This window comes from Manihot esculenta, chromosome 12 (genome assembly GCF_001659605.2).
Source record: "Manihot esculenta cultivar AM560-2 chromosome 12, M.esculenta_v8, whole genome shotgun sequence".
NCBI classification, from domain to species: domain Eukaryota; kingdom Viridiplantae; phylum Streptophyta; class Magnoliopsida; order Malpighiales; family Euphorbiaceae; genus Manihot; species Manihot esculenta.
Genome location: NC_035172.2, coordinates 3,328,960 through 3,346,046, shown reverse-complemented (window position 1 = coordinate 3,346,046; position 17,087 = coordinate 3,328,960). Strand labels below are relative to the sequence as shown.

The 17,087-nt window shown below is 29.6% G+C and overlaps 1 protein-coding gene across 4 annotated transcripts; it reads left to right on the top strand.

The window, feature by feature from the left end:
- On the top strand, nt 1–11,404 carry LOC110628599 (tyrosine decarboxylase 2). 4 transcript variants are annotated; one of them, XM_021775354.2, is made up of 13 exons: nt 2–164; nt 277–397; nt 501–573; nt 808–1,038; nt 1,702–1,865; nt 4,542–4,682; nt 6,036–6,095; nt 6,619–6,783; nt 7,740–7,796; nt 8,744–8,808; nt 9,426–9,549; nt 10,767–10,904; nt 11,030–11,404. In XM_021775354.2, coding segments are annotated over exons 1-13 (1,464 nt in total). In that variant the 5' UTR covers nt 2–162; the 3' UTR covers nt 11,153–11,404. The 4 variants fall into 4 exon arrangements, with proteins under 4 accessions (XP_021631047.2, XP_021631049.1, XP_021631046.2 ...); XM_021775355.2 differs by lacking the exons at nt 10,767–10,904; nt 11,030–11,404 and adding an exon at nt 9,820–10,723 and having other exon boundaries at nt 1–164; XM_021775353.2 differs by lacking the exon at nt 2–164 and having other exon boundaries at nt 269–397.
- Nucleotides 11,405–17,087: the final 5,683 nt, after the last annotated feature.

Genomic DNA, 17,087 nt, shown 5'->3' with positions numbered 1-17,087 from the left:
AGTGGAGAATAGTGAAGCGCTCAACAAATATTTTCCTTCTTCATTCCCATATATGCCAAAAGACATTGATTTCTCCGTTTAAAGCCCTCTTAAGCAGCACAATACCTACTCTTCTTCTTTCGCTAGAACAATCAATCCTTTGCTTCCATTTACCACCAAAAAATGTAAGTCCCAGTGCTCAATGATGCACATTTTCATGAAAATGGTTACATTTCGAGGTTGTCATGCGTTAATCTTCTGTTTTGTTTCATAAGTTTGCATTTTATCAATGTTTAGGGAAGGGGAGTTGAGACCCATGGACGCTGAGCAACTCAGAGAGTATGGACATCAGATGGTTGATTTTATTGCTGATTACTATAAAACCATTGAGAATTTCCCTGTTCTCAGCCAAGTGGAGGTACGTTATAAATCTACAATCTTTTCCTTGGTTTACTCCCACTTTTACTCCTTTTTTTTTCGGTTTTTATATGATTATTGATTGTTTTTAATTGGTTATGCAGCCTGGGTATCTTCATAAGCTTCTGCCAGATTCTGCACCAAATCAACCTGAGGCATTGCAGAATGTTCTTGATGGTGAAGTTACTTGGCACTTAAATTATTGAAAAAAAAAAAAAGAAAAGATAGTAAGGTTTTCACTGCTTGCTTGAGCATGTTAATAAAATTCCTAATTGTATTTATAAAAAAAGGTAATATGGATTTTGGCTATATTTCTATTATCTAATTATAAAGTATCTGAGTTTTTTTTGTTTCAACTGTGTTTTGGGTTTTGGGGGGTGGGGATGTTATACCTGAAATTTGTGGATGCAGATGTTAGAGTAAAGATTTTACCAGGAGTGACCCATTGGCAAAGCCCAAACTATTTTGCATATTATCCTTCTAACAGTAGTGTTGCCGGATTTTTGGGAGAAATGCTTAGTGCTGGTATCAATATGATTGGTTTCAGCTGGATAACTTCTCCTGCTGCAACAGAGCTTGAAATGATCGTTCTAGACTGGCTTGGAAAAATGCTCAAGCTCCCTGAAGAATTTCTCTCTTCAGGTAAGAGATGTGGTGCGTGAGTTCTCTGAAATTAAATCTATTGGGGAAATGTAGATTTAATTTGAAAAGAAAAATGCATCAATTCATTCTATTTGATTTAGCAAAAATCTTTTATATCCAGTCCCTTCCATACAAGTACTTTTCCTCACTTTCTACAATGCTTTAAATGGCTGTTTGAAGGTATCATTGAGTAAAGAACACCTGCTCAGGCAGTTTACTTGCAGTTAGATGGTATAAAGGTAAAATTTGGTAGTGCTCTCCTGATGCGCCCTTAGTTTTGCTTACCCAGCTCATGTGAATTCCAGATTGATTATTTATCTGAACATGGAGGCTGTTGGCAGCATATTTGATATTGAACCATAGAATATCTGCCTTATCTTCTGTGCTTACAATAATTCTCAGCAGTACAATATGCAAGTATCAAAACTACAGGGATTCCTACCGCTGAACTTATGACTTATGTTCTAAAAATTGAATTGTTACTGTAGGGAGTGAAAACTTATAACAAGTTACAAAGAATTTGCACATTGTCCTCAAATTGAAATGATCTCATTTGCATGTCTGAGTTTGCAGACTTTTTTGAAGTATTCAAGAGTTTATTTTGGTGATATTAGTATTAGTATAGGTGTGCAATTATCTAAGACCCGTGGAATCATATTGCAGGACAAGGAGGTGGAGTAATACAGGGTACTGCTAGTGAAGCTGTTCTAGTTGTACTACTAGCTGCCCGAGACAAGGTCTTGACAAGGGTTGGAAAAGATTCCCTTAAAAAGCTTGTGGTTTATGGATCTGATCAAACACATTCAGCTTTGCAAAAGGCCTGCCAGGTACATTTCTGAATGTGCACGTATAGATTTTCAATTATCATAATCACAATTTATACGAGTGACATTATAAAATTACTAAAGTACTATATCAGTTGTGCATTATGACTTACAACTCTCTCCTTTTCATATATTCTAGCCGTTTGTAGTTCATTGCTTGTTGGCAAAGTTTTCTCATTTTCTTTATTTAAAGGGAAAAAATCATGTCACCAGATGTCTTCCTAATAATGACATTCAGCATGTGATGGCAAATAAGATAGTGCAGTTCTAAAACCAGTGTTCCAATAACCAAACTGACTTGCAGGTTTTAGAACAACTGGTTTGATCATTATCCAGAACTAGACAGTGCTCGCTAGGGCTGTTCGGTTCCGGTTCTGGTATGTTCTTGCTAAGAACCAGAACCGGAACCAAATCTCCGGTTCTTTCATTTTTAGGAACCATACTTGGAACTAAATTTCGGTACCGGTATGGTTCTAAGCAATTTTGGTACAGTTTCGATTCACTTCGGTTCTTATTTTGGTTTTTTTTACTTTAATTTTAATTTTAATTTCAATTCAAATCTTGATTTTTGCAAATAAAATTATAATATTATTATATTTATTTTAAAATAATAAATAATTAATATAAAAATAATAATACTAATATTTAAACAATAATATTATCAATATTAATGTATATTCTATATAATTCTCAGTAAAAATATTATATTATTTTATATATAATTATTAATTATATATTTTTAATATAAAAATACATGTGTAATTAATCTATAAAGATATATTATATTATTAATATGTGATTCACTCATAAGGTATAATTAAAAACTATAAAGTGATTAATATATTTATAGTTGAAATAATAAATATATACATATATATATAACCTATTTAGATAGAATAAACTATGATTAACTAATTAAATCATTTAAATCATATTGTTAGAAATTTGTAATAACTAATTAGATTATATGATTATTTTACAATATTTTTAATAACTATTTAGTAGTTAAAAGAGAGAATCATATTTAAATTATATGAATAATTTAATTTATAAAAGTAGTTAGGTAGTATTAAATATAAAACTAATAAAAAAGAGTGTATATACACACACAAGGAACTAAACTTTTATTAAGTTTGGAATAACTCTCAAATAACTATTTTGTTTATACCTTTACTTATTTATAATTTTTATATTATTTAACAATTTATAAAATTTAAATTTAAATTCATTAAATAGAATCCTATAATTAATATAAATTATAAGATTATATTAAAAATATATAAGATATAAAATATATTACTGAAATTACATAATATAACTATAATATTACTATAATATTACTAAAATCATTTTAAAAACATATATATAATATCGGTGCTTCGGTTCGATATAATTTCGGTACGGTTCTTGACAAGGAACTAGAATCAAAACCAAATAGCTAAATAAATTCGGTTCGATACGATTCGGTTCAGTTCCTGCAACATCGGTTCTTTTTCGGTTTCGGTGCAGTTTGGTATGGTTTTTCGGTTCAATTTGGGACTCCAAGAACCATGCACAACTCACAACTCTAGTGCTCGCGTGTTCTGCGGATATTTTTTATTTTTAAACTTATTAAATAAAAAAATAATAAAAGTTATAGTATATAAATTTAGGAAATATTAAAATATAAGAATTGAAATTTAAGAATTTGCCTCAATATATTTTTGTGAATAACTCTGGTTCATTATCACCTGATAATGGTTGTTTATAATAACTCTACATTTATTTACACTTTCTTTTACTATTAAAAATTTGTAGATTTTTATTTTTAATCGTAATTTTCTTGATGTTTATTCATATTTCTATACTTATGATTGTTGCTTTTTATATGTCACTCTTATGTTTATTAATTATTTTTGTACTTGTCATTGGCTTGTCTATCTTTCTATTACAAATTAATAATTTAATTTTATAATATTTATGTAGGTATAAATTTATATTACTGTTATATTAAAATAATTAAAAAATTGAATAGTTTTACTAATAAATATTTTCTGATGAAAATTTGAACATAAATTTAGTAAGAAACCCATATATAAATAAATTGAGAAGTCACATATTAATTAACAGTACTAGTAAAACTAATGAATTTTATTAAATATATAAATGTTTCTTTTTATTATTGTTATTAACAATGAGCATATATATTTTAACAATTATAATTTGTAAACTATGGATGTATATTAATTTTATGTTAAGTATTAAGAAACTAAAATGCCACTTAGTAATTATTGGTAATGATAGTACTAATCAATTTTTTATTTAATATATAAATATTAATTGTTATACATATAAAGTCACATATTAATTAATAGAGCCATCATTAAAACTCAAGGGGATGAATAAGGGAGAGAGAGAGGTGTATACGGGCTTAGATGCCACTTGGCAAAAGAATACGATAAACACTTGGCGGTATTGTGCTAATCTATTTCTAAACTCCAGTTTTATAATATTATATAGATATATAGATTCCATATTGTCCAACCCTACCTTTTGAGCTTTTCATTCAGCTACCATAATGCTCTCATTTTTTTTTTCTAAAAGAAAATTTCCTAAATTATGTGGGTCATTCATTCTTCATTTTCTATTGCTTCAACAATTTCTTTTCACTTTTGTTTGATATTGTTGGTCCATTGGCAGATAGCAGGAGTTCATCTGGATAATTGCAGGCTGCTAAAGACAGACTCTTCCAAAAACTATGCTCTTTCCCCAGATATACTTTGTGATGCAATTTCGCAAGACATGTCCAATGGATTGATTCCCTTCTTTTTATGTGCTACTGTAAGAAGAACCCTCTCCCACCCCCCACACACACAAAAAAAAAAAAAGGAAAAAGAAAAAGAAAAAGAAAAGAAGCGTTTTTTATCCTAATTTCCATCAATGCTTCTTCCAAAATACTACTTGTTATGACTGCTGTTATGTTTGTTTTTCCTTTTCTTTTACAACGTACCAGTGGGGAAAAGTTATATAGCAGAGTTCTTGGATATGGCAGTTGAAAATGCTAAACTTGTTACTTGGTTTTGTATGCGTGCTAGCACAATTAGGCCTCTTGTAGTGGCAGTGATGATTGTAAAATATAGGACTCTTAGCTGAAACCGACATCGATTGTCTTATTATTGTTGGAATAAACTAAAAATTCATTTGATTTGATAAACTTTTATATCATTAACATAACAAGAAAACCCCAGCACTTTCCTGGAGTCCTAGATCTTATCATTTGTGAGAATAGGATTCTTCATGATGTTATTTGACCTTGGACAAATGCAAGAACTAGATGTCAGTAACCTTGGATCATCAAGTGTTTCATTTAAAGCAAGGAGGGTATTTGGCAATTATCATATTGGTGGAATAAATTTAGATGTTAATGCATATATGAAAGCCACCAATCTGCCATTCGATAATACTCTTGTTGAAGCAAGATTCTGGAAAAGGAGAACATCTAGAGATTTTCCTATTCCCGTGATGTGACCGTTTTACATCAAGTGGTTGCTGTGAGGGCTAGAAAATATGCACTTCTGACTTCCAAACCAAGATTTTGCAATTACACTAAACAATGGCCCTTTAATGTTGAAGCATAAATAGATGACTGCAACCAATGACAGAAGGAGTTGGCAGCCCCTGAAGTTCTAATTTTTAAATGGGAGTAGATTGAATATGAGTTTGTTTTTAATAGACTGCCACATTCAGCCCCCATATTAAAAAGAATAAAATTAAAGTTTGTTTTTTATCGGCGTAACTAAATGAAAATTTAATGAGTTCAAGTTTAATAGATTAGAATCATATTTTTATATAATGCTACTTAAATTAGAATTAGCTTAGTATAATTATATTGAATTGAAATTTGTTAAGTGTGTAGTTTCCTTTGCTCCCCTCCCCTCCAAAAAAAAAAGCCAATGTTACATGTGTCACTAAGTCTGCAGCATGATAAAGATGTTACAATAGCATTGTAATTGTAGTAAAGTTTATAAGAAGGTATTCTAATAGTAAATAATTTACACGCCACAAAATTTGGGCTGGGCCAATGAACAGATTCTGTTTTGTCAGTGATTGTATATGTGAAGCCTTGTCATGCTTATATAATGTGATACTGTAGTTAGAATTTTGATTACCAAAGAACCTCACATGTACTTGCAGGTTGGCACTACTTCATCAGCAACTGTTGATCCATTGCTTGCACTAGGAAAGATTGCTAAGGTGACCTTTGATTCAGTTGTTCAGAGAAATAAGAATGAAATAATTTGAGCTGCATAAATTTCTACATTATTTTGTTGTTCAGACTGGACTGCAATTACTACTTACCTTTCACAAATTAGTTTTTTATCACCCAATATCTTCAGAAAATAAGAGGAAGGAAAGGCTAGATAACTAGCATAAGCCTAACTGGAAGGATACCTGCCTACTTGTTTAAAAAAAAAAAGCATTCACTAATTACATAATCTTGTTTCACTGGATGCACCACCGTCTTAAAAATTGAGAACAAATAAAACTAAAATACAAGCAACGCTATGGGTAAACATGAAATATTCTCTTCTTTCTATGCTAAGGATGTCAATTGATACTCATACTAATGTCTAGGTTCCTGATCTTTCAAAACTTAAAAAAAAAAAATAATGAAGTGAGACCTCTTCTATAGAATTCTTTATTTTAACATTTGTGAAGGCTAAAGAGATCATATATAGCCATGATCATGATGCTTGTGTGAGTGGCTTCTTGGCAGAAATATGGAATGTGGTTTCATGTGGATGCCGCCTATGCTGGAAGTGCTTGTATATGCCCAGAGTACCGCTGTTACATTGATGGTGTTGAGGAAGCTGACTCTTTTAACATGAATGCGCATAAATGGTTCCTAACAAACTTTGATTGCTCAGCCCTTTGGGTGAAGGTATGCCATGTTCCCTGCTGTATATTTTTCTTAACCACCATGTGTGAGATTCTTTTGCTCGGACATTTTTACAGTTGGGTATGTTTTGTATTTTCTTTGTGATAAGTCCTGAACACCTGTGATCTTTCTCCCTCTCAGAGACACTTGTGTGCATATTTGGATCCTTTTTGTGCACTTGCAGTGTTGCTTCATTATTTGGAGAGGTGGGATGACTTCTTGTAGGATTTGAGGTTGAGCTTTTTTGTTAGGGAGTCATATTCATTATTTCATATCAAATTAAAAATAGAGTCTGCAAGGTTAACATAAATTAGTAGCCTCCTTTATTCCTTCAGGACTTATTTACAAGGAAATGGTACTGCCATCATTTTTTTTTTTAATTTTGCTGGCTAAAACTATTTTGGAGTTCTTAATAGGTGAATAGTATCACAGTCAACTTGGGAATTACCACGTTCAAACTTCTTCTTCATACTAGACATATTTTGTATGTATTTTTGGTTTATCTGCAAAAGTTGCTCATCTAGTATTCATTCAGTTTATGAATTCAGGGCTGTTGGAACTTTTTGTGTAAGTTAACATGGTGATTTGGATTTTACTGTATGGTATGATCTAGTTATATGGCATGGTAGAACGTCCGTAGTGCATGCTATTGTCACCAACAGCAATGATAACTTGCTGCATGAACAATTTACAGTCTCTTGAGTGTTCACATGTCACTTCAGGTAAAGATGCTTTCATAATAACAAGTGACTATCTTTTAGGTTCTTAGTGTCTTACAATCACAAAAGATAGCAAATTTACTGAGAATAAATATTGTTGCCATTAAGGGGTTTTGAACCTTTTCTTTCTTCCGATTTGATAGCCTCATGCATTTATTGTATAATATCTTAGTTTGTTTGTTCTTGAATAATTTCTTTTATTGTGCGTAGGCAATAAATGCTTGTTTATTATGCTGACAGGATAGGAATGCTCTTATTCAGTCACTTTCTACAAATCCAGAGTTTCTAAAAAACAAAGTAAGCTCCCCTTCCACATTCCTTTGGTCTATTTTTTGTACAATGTCCTATAAAATATTAGATCCCATTTTGCTAGTGTTGTGTCACATATAGAAGGAGATATAAAAGGCAGAATCTCGTGAGTCGTGAAGGAGAGTAGTTGTGACAACTGTCTCAGTTAGTTAGACAGTTATGAGAAGAGCTCATTAGCTCAGCTAATAAATGGAGAAGGGAGAATCTGCTGTTTTCATTCAGAAGATCAATAATGAAATACTCTCTCTATTCTCTCTCTCAATTCTCTCTTCCTCACTTCTAATTCTCTTCTTCTTCTTCTCCTCTTCTTCTTCTTCTTCTTCTCCTCTTTCTCCAATTCTCTCATCTCTTCTTCCTTACTTCTCTAATTCTTAACCTTCCTGACGCGGTAAGGACAGAACCCTAACATGTTGTTCAGATACAATTTTGTAGTGTCCTATAAAATATCATATCTCGTTTTACTAGTATTGTTCAGATACAATTTTAAGTACATTGTTTATGTATTGCCAACATTATAATTTACCAATGATTTACTTACCTAAAGGTTCTTGATTTAAAAAGGAATCAAGAGTGGTGATATTCTGTTCTCAACTAGGGATCAAGGAGAGCTAAATTATCATGGACGCGTAGATGTGTCGACTGGAACTCAGAAATATTCCAACTTAGCTAAACTTGATTGACAATTGAACATGCTAATCTACTAACAATCAAGGAAATTATTTATGATTTGGCAATTGGGAGATTTTATTTGTTTGGGATTTTTCAAGTACTGAATACTTTATATTAGGTAAATTAGTTTATACGTTGCGTTAATGTATGATAATATAACAAGTTGCTCTTATCAGAGGATTGATTTATCAAATGTTATCTGCATATTGTTGATAGTTGTTTATCACATCTACATTTTAAAATTTCATATCATACTGAAATTGCAGGCTTCCCAAGCAAACATGGTTGTGGATTACAAAGATTGGCAAATTCCTCTTGGACGTCGATTTAGGTACCCCTTGACTTAATGCTATGTCTGGTGGGACACATTCAAAACTGTAACAGAATCACAATTGCATGATAATTAAACCGTGTCACTAATTATACTTTGATTAATGTAGTGCATGAATCGTGTTCATTGCTAATTCACCACCTAGAAGTATAGCCGTCATCACCCCACTGCCACTACCACCACCCGGCAACCTCCAAGTGGTTACCACCAATTGGCAGTGCCATCACCACCTTACAGCTACCACCCTACCACCACAGGCACCTTCGCTACTACAATCGTCATTGCCCCACTGCTGCCAGAACCATGCCAATTGCTAGTTATTACTGCCATAAATAAACTAAATGTTGAAACAAAAATTATTGTTATATAAAATGCATTTTATTTTTTTTGCAAACAAACCTGAGATAGTTACATGGTTGATTATATTACATTGTATCCTACCAAGTGTAGCCTATTTTTTTTTCCTCCAAGAGAATTAGGATCTAAACAAGAGGCTATTCAACTGAAACTATATTACTTGAAATGCACAGCCCACGTATGCTTATGAGATTTTTCCTAAAATGCACTTTTTGAGTACTGAAGACATTTTTACCTGCTAACCTAAAGCTGCCTCCCAGGTCGTTGAAACTGTGGATGGTATTACGATTATATGGTGTGGCAAATCTACAGCGCTACATCAGAAATCATATTAACTTGGCTAAATATTTTGAAGGGCTTGTTACTGGAGACAGTAGGTTTGAGGTAATTACTCTTTTCACAATTATTTTAAGGTATTGTTTGTATAGGTTGTAGAAGCTTCTATTTTTAGTATTATCTTTCTTACTTTTTTCTTTCATACCTAAATGTCATTTTCTTGTATATTAATGCATTTTGTTTCTTGAATCTGTGGCATAGGACTGAATTAACTGTCTCTCTTTTTGCATCTCTTAACAATTAACTTCATCTGGTGCTCAAAAAAAAAAAAAGCATTATGAAAGAAAAATAATCAGGAGCCGTTCCATTTGATAGAAGATAATGAGGAGTTTGATACTATCCAAGAGGCTTGAACTGCTCAATGTTTAGGTGAGACTATGAGGACAGAATAGGCAATGGGAATGGAAAATACTGCAGCCAGGCGATTTGTGGAGCTTACAGTTCTTAAAGATATTTAATGATTTCAGTCTTGACAGAAAACTGGTAGGGCCAACATTTTTTACAAGCCCCCTATCCGTGATCCATATATCTAGGCATCACCTTATTAGTTTAAGGATATAATTGTGGCTGTATACTTGATGTTACGATTTCATGTTTGGGGGAAGCAATTACTTCAGTAAGCAACTTGAAGTTCAACTAGCATTCGTTGGTATTACAACTTGTTAACTTGAGAGGATAGCTGATGCCAGAAAACCAATCCACGTCGACTCTGGTGATAGTTATCATGCTGCAACACTAGAATTGGTATTGCTGGAAAGATGGATGAATTGATTTCGAATGACTATCTTATTATTTGACTGTAATTGGATGAATAATGCCCCTTCAGCCAGTGCTGCCTTTTGGAATTAGCTGTTATTGGATTTAACACAGTGAAGTATGCTTGTCTAACATACTAACTCAACTGGATTGACTAACAAATTGCCTCAAAAGGTTGTAAAATAGGAATTATGGGTAGGTTTAGCAGCCTGCCTTCATGCTAGAACAGGACAGTAGCTTCCACTCTGAAATTCTCTTTCTGTACAAGGCTACAATGGTATGCTATAGTTCTTGTATGGCAGTGCTTGTGATGAAAATGACTTCATAAATTCATAGTGGACTGGAAGGTTGAAAAATGATGCTACAGAACTAGTTGTTTTAAGTTATAGATGTAGTATGCTTCATGTTTATACACGTGATATTTTTAGATTCTGCATGGCTGTGGTTTTTTCCTTAAATGGTTTTGTCTAGCAAACAGCTTCAATCATTGGCATACTTCATGTGGTCAGGTTGTTGCCCCTCGGTTATTTTCGTTGGTTTGTTTTCGCCTTTTACCTCCAGACAACGATGAAAATCATGGCAACAAATTGAATCATGACCTATTAGATGCAGCAAACTCTACTGGGAAAATTTTTATATCTCATACAGTAAGTCATGACTGATTACCGTTCTCTTTGCTTTCATCTCTTTTCTCTCTTTCCAAACATTTACATTTTATTTTAGTTGCTGCTGGTGTCCAAGTTAACTTTCTCGTTGGCAATCATCTTATCAGGTTCTGTCTGGCAAGTATATATTACGATTTGCAGTAGGGGCGCCATTGACTGAAGAGAGACATGTAACTGCAGCATGGAAGGTTTTGCAAGATGAGGCCTCTGCTTTGCTAGGGAGTCTATGATAATTCATTGCTTCTAGTACCGTCTATGATAAATGTATGTTTCTTTGCCTTTGAATATGCATTTATGTTGAAGAATATTACACTCCCCTTTATCTCACAAGTTTTGTCGATCTTTCTATTTTGAGACAATTAGTTGTCTCAAAGTATTATCCATTTTTTTTATATTGTGATTAATAGAGAAATTGACTATTATTACATATTTAATTTTATATTATTTTTAATATAATCTCTCATTAATCATTTATTTTTCCATATGAGAATTCAAATCACCTCTTAGAATTTAGTTTAAATTATATGTTATTTCAATAAAATTTAATAGGGTGAGATTAAAAAAAAAATACATTAGTTTTTATACATGGTAATAAGCGACAGTATTATTTATTATTTTAAATTTATTCATCTCCATACATAGTTGAAAAATTAATGTTCATGCTTTCTTTAATTTCTCTCAATTTAATATGCTCATTTTATAATTGAAAAATTAATAAAAAAATATTTATTTTTTAATAAAAATAATTATATTTTTTAAAAATAAAGTGAATAAAAATTATAAAAAAAAAAGAATATTATACTATGCGGCATCATATCATCATACCAATTGAAATCTTTTTCACAAACAATAGAAAAAGCAATCTGATTGTGTTGTAAATTAAAATAAAAAAATTATTTTATTTGTCCTAAATATTTTTCGATTCTATTAATAATCGTATAAGAATTTCTTAAAATTATTTGAATTTTGAATTGTTTCATCAATACATTGAACAATTTTTTTTTTTTTATAAATTTTGCACCAATGATTCTACTATTATTAGTGAAAAATAATGGAAAAATTCCTTCTAATTGTCACAGCTGAACTCTATTACAGAGTTTGAGGCTCACACGAGTATAAATGCTGGTAGCCTGTGCAAGTCATTGGATAATAGTCCACTATGAATATTGATGAAGCCTTGAACCTCAGCCTTCACAAATAGGGTTCCACTTGGTTGGTCTTAGCTAAATATCTTTTTTTAGAAAAACAGAGAAAAACGAAAAAAAAAAGACCCCATTTTTCTTTTTGTTTTAGCTTTAATAGAAAAAATAAGAGTATATATTTTGGTATATTTTATGAGAATATTATTTTTTTTAGCATATTCTAAAGGTAAAAGTATATGTGGAATGTATTCTTTTAAGTTAAATATTTTACATGTCAAATAATTTAAATTAAATTGTGGCTTGTACTATTCTTCCTTTGTGGATGAAGAAAAAGATAAACAAAATCTAAATTGGATTGAATCAGAATGTGCTCAAGTTGATACCAATATTCAACCTAAAATGCAGCTAGTTGGTGTTATGCCTTTGGAAATTCCTACAAGGGCCTTTACTGTCTCAAATTTTTAGAGAAATGTTCTTCAGTAATGATTCCTCCTTGATGATCAATGCTTTTTTTCACATATAACCTTAAATTGATATGCAATTATGCATTCCTTGGAATTTGGACAACTTGTTTTAGCTTTACTTTAGCTTAGCTTGCATATATTCTTGTTAAGGTACTAATCCAATACCCAGAATCAATTCAAAATTTTGCAGGCTCATGTGATGAATATTTACAAAGAAATGCTTTTGGCAATTTCCTCCCAACTTCTGTGGAGTGGTTTTGGAAAACAGTGAGAATTAGATTCCAAATTTTCTCAAGAATATTCAAATCTTTTTTGGTAGCGAGGAATTTTTCTACAAATATTATTGTTCCTGTTCCCTTTTGCTGAATATTTTATCTGTCTCCTTTTCCATTAAGCTTTGTTTTTTCCACAAAATAAATGTTTTTTATTTATGGGAACAGTTGGTTCCCAATTTTCTCAAGAATATTCAAATCTTGTTTGGTAGCAAGAAATTTTTCTACAAATATTACTGTTTCTGGGGCTTTTTGCAAAATTAGGGTCGGGGCTACTTTTATTTATGGATTTGGGGTTGGGGAGATTTTATTTGCGATTTTGGGGTTCGGCTGCCACGTGACAGCCGAAAAGGACGCATGACGCCTCTTTGACAAGCGCTAGAGCCTGACGCGCCGGGCTTTTTCTTTTTTTCTTAAAGTGGTCTGGCGCCACTTAAAAGTGGTCTGGCGCCACTTAAAAGTGGTCTGGCGCCACTTAAAAGTGGTTTGGCGCCAGACATTTGTTTTTAAATTAATTTTTTTTTAATTATTAATATATTATAATAAAATATTTATATTATATTAATTTTTTTTATTATATTTTTATAATAATAAATATTTTTATAATTTTAATATATTAATATTTAAAAAATTTTATTATTAATATTTAAATAAACAATTACTGAAATTATATTTTAAAATTATAAAATTGATATTATGTTGCGATTAGATGGATAAATTTTTTTATTATTTTAATATATTAATACAGTAATTCTGTAATTAAATAGTATCAATATTTTTATACACATTTAATGTTATTTCATAATTTTACAAAATACTAAGACTAGTTATAAATAATTATTATATTTTATAAAAATATTTTTAATATGTAAGAATACTATAAAAATTAATAGTAAAGTGATTCCACACAAAAATATTTAGAATTATAATATTATATTGCTATTAAATCTGTATAAGATAGCTTTATTGAATTAATTACTTAATTTAGTTATTTTTTATTTTTAATAAATTATAAACAATTCATATAAAATATTTAAAATTATTATATTATCTAATTATTAAATGTTATACGATAACTGAATTATTTATAATTTATCAAAAAAAATAAATAAATTAGATCTATTATATTTAATAAATTATAAATAATCAAGTGATCGTATATAATATTTAATTATTATTTTTTATTAATTATTTAAGTTACATTATTATTTATAATTATAAAAATAAATAAATAAATATTAATATTTAAAATTATAAAAATTAAATTTACTTTTTATTAACTGCTATTTAGAATTATAGAATATTATTATAGGCCACTTAAATATTGCATGCGATCACCTGATTGTTTATAATTTATCAAATATAATAAATTTAATTAATTTACTTTGAATTAGATTAATTAATTATTTTTTTAATAAATTATAAATAACTCAATTCTCGTATAACATCTAATAGTAAGATAATATAATAATTATTTATAACTACGCTTAGTATTTTGTAAAGTTATAAAATAACATTAAACATGTACAAAATATTTATACTATTTAATTGCAAAATTAATATATTAATATATTAAAATAATAATAAAATTTATCACTCGATTAATATATACGATATGATTGAATTATTTTTATATATCTAATCGCAACATAATATCAATTTTATAATTCTGAAATATAATTTTAGTAAATTTTTATTTAAATATTAATAATAAAATTTTTTAAATATTAATATATTAAAATTATAAAAAATATTTATTATTATAAAAATATAATATAAATAAAAAAATTAATATAATATAAATATTTTATTATAATATATTAATAATTAAAAAATTAAAAAAAAATTTAAAAAAAAATGTCTAGTGCCACTTTAAGTGGCGCCAAACCACTTTAAAAAAAAAAAAAAAAAGCTTGGCGCCACTTAAAGTGGCGCCAGGTTTTGGCGTCTGTCAAATAGGCGCCAGGCGTCCTTTTCGGCTGCCACGTGGCAGCCGAACTCCAAAATCGCAAATAAAATCTCTCCAACCCCAAATCTGCAAATAAAAGTAGCTCCGACCCTAATTTTATAAAAAGATTATGTTCCCTTTTGCTGAATATTTTATCTGTCTCCTTTTCCATTAAGCTTTTTTTTTCCACAAAATAAATGTTTTTTATTTATGGAAACAGTTGGGATAAAAAATTATAGATTATATAATCGGAAAATAACCATTTTCTTATACACAGTAATAAATATGAAAATAAATAGCTGGTGATGACCGCTGAGCCACTGACACTCAAATAGTAGTTGAGTTCTCGTAGAAGAGTCAGACCCAAAATTCATCAGACCCCAATATGAAAATAAATAGCCGGTGATGACCGCTGAGCCACTGACATTCATATAGTAGTTGAATTCTCGTAGAAGAGTCAGACCCAAAATCCATCAGAACTCAATTCACTACGTAAACTGCCCCATTAGTATGCAATTCAGTCCACAGTCAAGTAGGCCAAGCTGACCGGGACTGGACTCATCAAAGAGAAACCTAGCTCATTTGATGTGATGGGACAATAGGGGAACAGACCCAGCTGCACCACGACCCTATTAGCACAAGCACCGGAAAGAAATTAAATTGCCGCCTTACGATGGTGAGTTTGCAGGATAAGCGAAAAAGGAATAAAAGAGGAAGGTGTGAACTATTCAGCCTAGACTTATTCATATCAAAATTCTAAGTTTTTCTGAATTTGGGATCAAGAAATGCCTAAATTTATTTCCGTTATTTTTCGTATCTTAAAAATAAAGAAAGAGTAATTGAATTTTTCTCGATTAACTAAAATTTAGGTATTAATGTTAATATGTTAAAAGGTGAATCTAATTCTTCATAGGCATTATTCCAACCATTTGTTGATATGCATACTTGGTTTTGGTTACATCAGAGATTTTGAAGCAGAATGAATGGATATTCAAATGAACTATGCTTTCAATCCAATTGTAATGCTGAAAAGCAAAGGGGAAATTGGAAATTTTCAGCATATCCATTTCTTGATGCTAGCCTAAATTATTGTTGCTTTCATCTTAATTATGACTACTTTTGAAATATCAACCAATTTCAAAAGCCTAACATTCAAGATATTTTCTTTGTTGTTGTTGTATAATTTCCCAACACTAATATAAATATTTTTCATAATATAATTAAAAAGAAAAAAATTATTATTTAGTTTACATTCATATAAAAAAATTTATTAATTAATTTTCTTAATTTTTAAACATATTAAACAATTTTTAAATTTTAAAAATCTATAATTTTAACTGTTAATTAATCTTTTTGTTAAATAGGCGACTAAAAATACATTAGTTAACTATTAAACTATTATTAATTTTTAATAATAATTCAACAATAAATTTAAAAATATAATAATAAATTTTAATTTTTTAGATATTATAATATATATATATATATTTTTAAAAGAAGAGATAAAACACTTTAATTTATTATATGATCATGAAAAATATTCATACAGTCAACAATGAAAAGGAGTTTAATACTAAATGAGGCAAATTAATAAAATTCATACAAAAAATTCCACCATACTTACTATCCACAAGATAATTGCTACCATATCAACTTTTCCATATAATTTTGATGTAAATTTGAATTTTTTACTAAATAAAATTTTGCACCGTGAAAAGAGATAAGTAAATGTTAAAGAAGTTTCTAGTAAGAGCAGGCAGCCAAAGAAGGCGCTGATGTGACAAAGTTGGAGAGGTGCACGTGCACCCACCTATCAGTCACCATCATAATGTATCATTTTGAAATTTTCTACCTTCAATTTTGATTGTTAGTTGAAAAAAAAAAATAAAAGAATCGGTTGTTAGATGTTCATTTCATCCCAATCTTATCATGCTGACTAGTTTTATTTCATTTTTAAAAAATTAAAAATGTTTATTCTATGATCCGTTAATTTTTATGTTATTAATAATTAAAATAATCATTTTTTAAAATTTATTATTAATTAATTTAAATTAAACAAATTAATATATTATAAATATTAAAACTTTTATTAATTATTAAAATATCTTTTAATATTTAATAAAATTTAATATTTTTAAAATATATATAATTAAAAAATTTTAAAAAAATATTATTTTTAATATATGTAAAATATAAAATAAATAAAAATTATAGAATAAAAATGATGACGGCCGGTCCTCTACATTTGAAGACAAGGCCGGATTTTAAAAAAATACAGATTCAAAAATTCATCAGGTTTTTTTTAAGGTAAATCGATTCAATATTGCGTGTCTCAGTTC